Source organism: Seriola lalandi, unplaced genomic scaffold (assembly GCF_002814215.2).
Source record: "Seriola lalandi dorsalis isolate HSWRI2012SDOR001 ecotype SW California unplaced genomic scaffold, Sedor1 jcf7180002054883, whole genome shotgun sequence".
In the NCBI taxonomy this organism is placed as follows: domain Eukaryota; kingdom Metazoa; phylum Chordata; class Actinopteri; order Carangiformes; family Carangidae; genus Seriola; species Seriola lalandi.
In genome coordinates, this window is record NW_019525658.1 from 2,803,916 (window position 1) to 2,811,830 (window position 7,915).

General features: G+C 40.9%; 1 protein-coding gene across 1 annotated transcript; it reads left to right on the plus strand.

Moving 5' to 3' along the window:
* The first annotated feature begins 1,009 nt into the window (after positions 1-1,009).
* On the plus strand, positions 1,010-7,705 carry LOC111647953 (phosphatidylinositol 4-phosphate 5-kinase-like protein 1). The gene is made up of 10 exons (XM_023397654.2): positions 1,010-1,068; positions 1,374-1,562; positions 1,652-1,702; positions 1,866-2,020; positions 3,638-3,762; positions 4,193-4,227; positions 4,318-4,373; positions 4,461-4,573; positions 4,709-4,871; positions 5,965-7,705. The coding sequence occupies exons 2-10, from the start codon at positions 1,374-1,376 to the stop codon at positions 6,377-6,379; spliced, it is 1,302 nt and encodes a 433-aa protein (XP_023253422.1). The 5' UTR covers positions 1,010-1,068; the 3' UTR covers positions 6,380-7,705.
* Positions 7,706-7,915: the final 210 nt, after the last annotated feature.

Here is a 7,915-nt window from a genome sequence, read left to right on the forward strand (position 1 = left end):
AATAAAATGAAAATAAAACAGCTGATGGGACTAGTGTGTTTAGTTTCTCCTCATGTATGTTAACATGACAAACTGAACCTGTGCTGATCTTCACCACTCAATATACTGAGCTGACAGTAAGATGACAGAAAGGTATATTTCATATCAGACCAGCTAAATGTGATGTCATTGTATCTGCAGTCCATATGTTCTATACTGTACATGATTATACTGAGCTCACAATTCAACAGTCTGGATAAGAAGCGTCTCTGATTCTTGGAAACAGGCTTGTTGGGAGAAAAAGGAAGAGACGGAGGAAGTGAAAGGGATGTTGGAAAGTGAAACTGCTGAGTCAAAGGGATGACTGAGAAATGCAATCATTACATACCCATAACAATTGTTTATATTTTTCAGTTCAGTTCATAATAAAGAGTGACAGTCTTGATGAGAAGGTTTAATGTGTATCAGTTAATCACTCCATTTTCCTGTCTACCTGTCTACCCATGCATAGGATTAAGTGTACGTTCGTCCCATTCTCGTGGACATGATATCTCAGTAACACCTGGATGGAACTTCTTCAAATTGCCCTGGACTCATAGACGAACTGATTAGACTTTGGTGTTCACAGGTCAAAGGTCAAGGTGACGGTGATCTCACAAATCATGGTTTTGGCCTTGTGAATGTGATATCTCCATAAACAGGACGAACTGATTAGATTCTAGGTCAAAGGCAAGGTCACTGTGACCGCACAAAACACTTTTTAGCCCTAACCTGAGACACAGCAATTATGACAAAATTTCACACAAACGGTTCATATTCTATGACTCTGGAAAAACAGGGATGGGACCTGGAACTGGTCTGAGTGGTGGGGGCAGAGGGTTTTCCTGTCCTCAGGGTTTCCTCCTTGTAGTACAGTGAGTAAATTCCCATGCCACACACACCTTTGCTTTTGAATTTGCCACACCCTGCAGAGCTTGTCTAACCGCCCTGGAATGCGGCACTAGTTACAATGGGAGGAAACGTTACATACACAAAGGCAATATTTATTTCAGACGCAGTGTGTGGGCAGACCCAAGCAAGAAGGTCCAGGTAAGAGCTACCTGAATATATAGTTGTGTGATTTAGCTTTTGAGGATCACCTTGAAAGAAAGAACACCTAACTTGAGCTTAGAAGCCTCCTCTCTTTTATTGTACAGCATACTGTATGTCTGAAGTGTGTGTGTGTGCGTGTGTGTATGTGTGTGTGTGTGTGTGTGTGTGTAAGACACTAATGTCCAACATATACTGTAGCTGTAGTCCGACTGATATCCGAGACTCATGTTAAACTCACATGGTTTGGTTTGTCTGTAACTGAGTTTGCAGCTGATGGTCTTGTTGTTTACCTGGTGTGACAGATGGCCCAGACAACAGCTGCTGGCACCTCCGGAGCAGCCAGGCGAAGATACTGGTGGCAGCTGAGACGACGATGGAGGATGCTAGGGGTGTTTGAGATCAACCCAGAGCACGAGTTCTACCATCTGACATCCATGATGAAAGACGGCATGCGTGCTTTAACTCAGGCCTCTGTGGACACAGCAGGCCAGGTGAACATTCTTCTCATTTTAAGGCAGTGGTTGAATTGTAAACATGAAACACTGAAGATGTAATTTCGCTCATGAACTTCTTTGCGCAGGATACACTCACAGCTGAAGATTTCAAAGCGGAGGAAACTCAAACCCATGAGGCAAGTGTTTATTTTCACATTATTTTCAGTACCTGGATACTGTTGTCAATTATGATCATATATTCACAAATACTCTTTGTTGGTCTATGAGTTCCTGTAAAGCAAATGAAAGCAAAGCGCTTTGTGAAATTTTCAAGGCTTCTGTTGAACCCTTACCTTCCAGGGGTTTGAGATACAGACGTTCGCCGCACCAGTGTTTGCTAAACTCAGGCGTTCGTTGGACATCACAGAGGAGGAATACATGAACTCCCTCTGCTTAGGTGGCTGCTACCTCCAGTTCGTCAGCAACTCCAAAAGCAAGGCGGATTTCTTTGTCACGTGAGCACCATCACACCTTTCATCGGCTGACCCTTTAACCCTCTTTCATCCTGACTCTGATTTCTAACTACACAAACAAAGCTAACACCCAAAATGTCCTCACTCTTCCAATCACAAACAATATAAAGATATTCACATACATGTCTCAGTTGTAGACCAGTATGCCCAGGAGGTTTATCTGCACTGGGTGATTCTGTACCTTCCAAGGGATGTCTAGTTCCAACAGTTGGGGACAATGAAGGAAGTAGTGTGGAGTTTGGGCAGAAACAGCATGTGAAATACTGTTTGACGATAAGTGTTTTTTGTGCCGTGCATGGCACCTCCAGAAAAGGCCGACCAGTCATTAATACCACAACTACTCGTCCTATATGCAGGGAAAAAAAGAAATGTTACTGAAAACCGTTAAAAAAATGGGAGACTGCCCTGGTGCTGTAACTGCCCCACATCCATGAAAGTAAGCACGAGAATTGACTGGCTGCTGGGTAGTACAGACAAAAGCTTCAGTGGCTTGCTTGGTGAATGAAATGTGTTTTATAGATAATATAAAATTAGATAGATAGATAAATAGAATAGTTAAAAATCGTGGAGGTAAGAAACACCCTCAGGATTTAACTGTAACTGACTTTTTAGAGCCCTTTTCTAAACCCACGCTTACAAAGTGCTTTACACAAGGCAGCATAATAAAACATCATATAAGGCAAGAGTGAAAACAAGCAATCAGAAATACAATTAAAATGTCTTAGTATTTGTGCAGATAAACCAAAGGAAGTGTCACCAGCAAGAGAGCAATCAGTGAATATGAATAAAACCAAAAGATGAAAAGTTGTCATTAAAAGCAAAAGAAGTCAATAAAATGAAGTGAAATTGAAGCTCTATGATAAAAGTTTGTTTTAAGAAGAGATTTAAAAGAGGTCAGTGACTCTGCTGATTTCCTCAGGCGGCTCGTTCCACAGTTTCAGGCTCTGACTGTGAAACCTCTGTCACTTTGCTTCAGGAGCAACTAAGAGACCTTCTGTCCAAGGATCTCAGGCCAAGAGCTGGTTCATAAGCTGTTAAGAGGTCAGATATAAAGCAAGGAAAGAGAACATGAAGAGCTTTAAAATTCAAGAGCAGGATCCTAAAATCATCTCTAAAACGTACTTAAACCAGTGTAATGTGGTCACATGTGGTTACAAAAGCTTGTAAACTGGTCTCTGTGTCTTTAAAAGATAAAATAGGTTGAAATATTGATCGATAGACATATATAGAGGTTTGGATATATTTCTCAAATGGTAAAAGCAAGACTGCACAAGTTTTGTTGTGTGCTGCTCAAAATTTAAATTGCTGTCAAACCAAACGCCAAAATTCTTTGCAACAGGTTTGATGTGTTCCAGCAGGACACCAGCACACGGCAGGATTTGCTTTGCCTTCTGCTGGGTACCAATTACAGCAAACTCTGTCTCACTTAAGTTAAGTTGCAGGAAATTTTGTGACATCTACATATAGATTTAGATATATTATTTAGCTGAAGCATGTGACTCTCCTGGCACAGGCATTTTTCTAGCAATATGCGAGATTAGAAAGCTTGAATTTTTAAAATGGTGGCATTGGATATGAATAATTTGTGCTTGGTTTTAGGAATGACAAGAGGTTCTTCCTGAAGACCCAGAGCAGGCGCGAGGTCAGGTTCCTCCTGTCCAATCTGCAGGCGTATATGGACCACCTGGAGAAATACCCTCATTCATTGATGGTGAGATTTCTAGGTAAGAGTGACTATGTAGATTGACACTCTTCTGCCGTCATCAATTCATGGAGAGGAGAGTAAAAAGAAAAGTACAGGGGAGTAAAAGCGAAAAATGAGGTATAGCTACTGTAAGGTAACTTGCAAAATTATCCACTTCTGGTGCAACGTGTCAGTTTCAAATCAGTTAAAGCTCTGTATATGTTTAGACAAATAAAGAGACCAATGTCATCTTGTAACTGTTACATGGGACTGGAGACCTGGTTCAGGACGGTTGCTCAGCTCTTGGACTCTAAGGTTCTTTGTCCCTGATCACAAGAATCATGTAATGGACTAAAGTCCTTTTAGCGCAGACGTTAAAAAGCTTTTATTGATTATGGGTTATGAAAGAAATCTTACAAAAAAAAATCACACGTGATTTAATAATATGCATCTTTCTCTCTGCTTTCCAGGTGTCCACAGGATTGTAATTCCGAATCAAATAAAGGTATTTCATCAACATAATAACCAGTAGGTCATTACATCCATTATACCCTTACAATACCAGCACTTACACTGCACTTACAATGCTCTCCAGAAGTACTTCATTGTGATGCAGAGTGTGTTTTACCCCGATGAGAGGATCAATATTAGGTACAGTATATTTGTGTTCCCCATCTTTTGTTTTGTAGAATTCAGATATACTTGCTGGTTGTATAAAGTGGCATTTTCATTGCATAGATACGACATTAAAGGCTGTGAGGTGGGTAGATGGACGAGCCCTGACACAGGGGGAAAACAAATAATAAAAGTGCTGAAGGACAATAACTTTGAAGGACAGAGCATTGTATTAGGTAAGTGTCCTCGCCCTCTACTTATTTCTGTAGTCACATCAATGAAGCTATTGAGCACTCAAAGTTTCTTTTCCAGCTACATGCACTCGACAGGGGTTAGGGCACTAAATGGGAATGTTTGTGTGGTTGCTGTAGGTCAAGAGAAGTCCTGGTTTGCCAATCAAGTGAAGGCGGATGCTGCCTTTCTTCAAGAGCTTAATGTGCTGGACTACAGTCTCCTGCTGGCTCGACAACCTCTGCACCAAGATGAGCTCGATGGGAAACACTCATTGGCAAATATTGTTATTCGTACCACAAAGTAGGTTTTATATACAGCATCCTTTCAGCAACTACAAACCCTATTGTTGCGTAGGGGAAAACGCTACGTGGCCTGGCTCTCTGCAAACTTCAGAAAATGGCCTACCAACACTTGTAAAGCTCTCTGGTTGACCGTTGTTGGTCGCCCACAATTTTTGAACTGCTCAGAGCCCAATCCACAGTCTTTGTAGTTATGTTCGTAAAAGTTCTCTAGATTCTCGCATTAGCAAGCTGCCAAAATTCCAATGTCCAAAAAAGTCAAGACAGATTTGGTTCCTTTACTCACTCACCCCTTAAAACTACCTCTGTAAACTTGGCTCTAAAAAAAGAAGCCCAAAACAGGCGACCTTACCTACCACAATGTGTGTGAGAGAGGCCACAGGTGTCTCCATGACTTCAGAGGAAATTACATTGACGTACAACCTTATCCCTTACAACCTAGCCGATCCAGGAAGTGAGGATCCATTATTTAATTTTCCTAACCTTGTTGGTTTGGGGTTATTTTACTGGGGTTATGTGATATACAATAGTCAGTGCTCTCCCTGCAGTAGATTTGAGACAGACTTCATCTTACATTGGCTTTTTTTCTGTGGGCATTTTTTAAAAAGCGGCTACAATAAATTTTTGCGGCTGGCCCCGTCCACATCAGCACATCGCTCAGCTTCTGCGCCTGTGCTAAGTAAGTACCTCACACAACCCTACGTCAAATAACCCCAACTATCCCTTTAAGACTCGTGTGGGTTGCCTGATAACTAAAGTTTTTAAAAAGAAAAAACTGTCAAAATATTAAATGGCAGGAGAGAGACCTGGCTGGCACAATAACACTTTTGCCAAACCATTGAAGTATGAGACTTATAAATGAAGCTGAAACACATCATAAAGAAAAGTTATCCTTGTTTAGATTAATGTTTCTGCTCATTTCATCCATTGGGCTGCAAATTGAGTTTGATTGTTTGAGATAAATACTAAAACTAGCATATGTGACAAGTAATAGATATAAATATACTACTTAAAAACACTTTTAGCATATACTCTGAGTTCACTGCTGGTCTACTATGTTTTTGTTCTGTGAATCCTTTCTGTCTCTCCTATAGGTCTGTGGACTTGGATGTCAGCCCCACTGGGTCAGACCCTTCCACCACTCCACTACTGGGTGAGGGGGCACCAGATACTACAGACTGTGGGTCAGCTGAGGGCACAAGTGACGGGATCCCCCTCCAGGAGATCACCTGCCCTGTGGAAGAGACCAGGACTGACCCAGTACTGCAGGAATTCCACGAGCATCATCACAGACTACTGCCCAACTGCAAAAATGCCATTCATGTGATCGATGGGCCGGACCATCGCTACTTCGTGGGCATCATAGACATTTTTACCGTCTACAACTGGAAGAAAAAACTGGAGAACCTGTGGAAAAGCGCCCGTTTCCCAGGCAGGGCTTTTTCCACAGTTAGACCCAACAAGTACTCACGGAGGTTCAGCCAGTGGATACAGAACCACACTCAATGACAAAATGCAGAATATATTCATCACTTGCTGTACGACCCCCAGTGTCCACTGGACGGAGTGTGACTCGTTCTGGCTCTGTCACAGGTGCTGCAGATAATTTGCCGTCATGCCAGGTCTGTTTTCTGCAGGAGCAGCTCATGTCTCTGAAGTGTGAAATTCATTATGATTACATATACTGTAAATACCTATAATCACAGTGTGAAGTATACAATGACAATCAGGGCGGTCAACTATTTCTCCAGGGTGAAAGGGAACCCAGTACAGTGCAGGCAGAGCTTCAGTGAACTTTGGTGTTGGGCACACATGTATTTTAATATTGTTCAATCCAACCAGGTAAAACTGGATTTCTGAGTGAAAACACAGAGGGTGTCTATTATAAAAACTAATGTTAAAGGTAAAAGACGAACTAAACCAACACACCGAATGAAATAATAGACTCTATATTGATGTCAAAACGTATCTACAACTAATCTGCCATTGTCTCACTGCACATGGCTGAGCACCAGTGTTTGCTAACATTAGCTCATAGCTTGTCATTTCATCACCAATATAAAATGTCATATAACACTGATGATGAAAGGGTGCAGCTAGATTACATTGGTTAACTAAACTGTAACTTAAGGCTAAAGTTAGAAACAAGTTAACATTAGCGTTCACACGAAGACATTTGACACAATCTAATTCAGAATAATTCGAACCCTGCCCGTAATAGTTTTCTTTTTGCTGATACAGCTGCTGTTAACGATACAAACATCACAACAATATGCAAACAAGTGTAAATATGCTTTCGGTATAATTCTAAATCACAAAAATTATGCTTTTGAAACATCCAATGTCAATTGAAACACCCCACATCGGCACCCAGTGGACATCTGGGGTACGAGTGTAACCACTCAATAAATGTAGACACTCTGTTCATGTTTGTACAGAAGTATCCCTCTGTGTAATTTCAGGGACTTATGGCAATAGAGACAAATGCTTGGGGAGACCAGGGTAACTGTAGGTGACTGAGGTCCTTCAGTTTTGAGTTTTTTCTTGCTGATGTACTTTTTTCTGTTGTACCGTGGGAAATACTAAAAGCTTTAGTGGGTGATTCTTATCTGTGATGTAATTCACAACAGTTTGTTGAATGTAAAAGTCATTTTTATTTTCAGTCAGTTAAATTACTGTACAGCAGCAGTACTGTATGTTACACCAGTGGTAGCTTCATAATTGTTCAAATCAGTCATTTTAACTGCATGATGTCAGATAAAGGCACAGAGCTACGTTTGTTATAACTAGTATTTTCTATACTCTTGTTGTAATAAAAGGTTAAAGTTCTCTCCATACATTGCCCCATTCATCTTCACTGTGGTTGTTGTGCAAGTTATAGAATCTATGAGCAACGGATTCATGAGTAGATCATTACGTTTAAGCTCTTCACCTACTTGTTTGTACTTTTCAATGAAAATTAGCTCTTCAGCATAATGGAAATTTCCTGTTTTATCCATCACAGTAAAGTCATACAACACATTATTTGGTATTCCTCTTGTACAA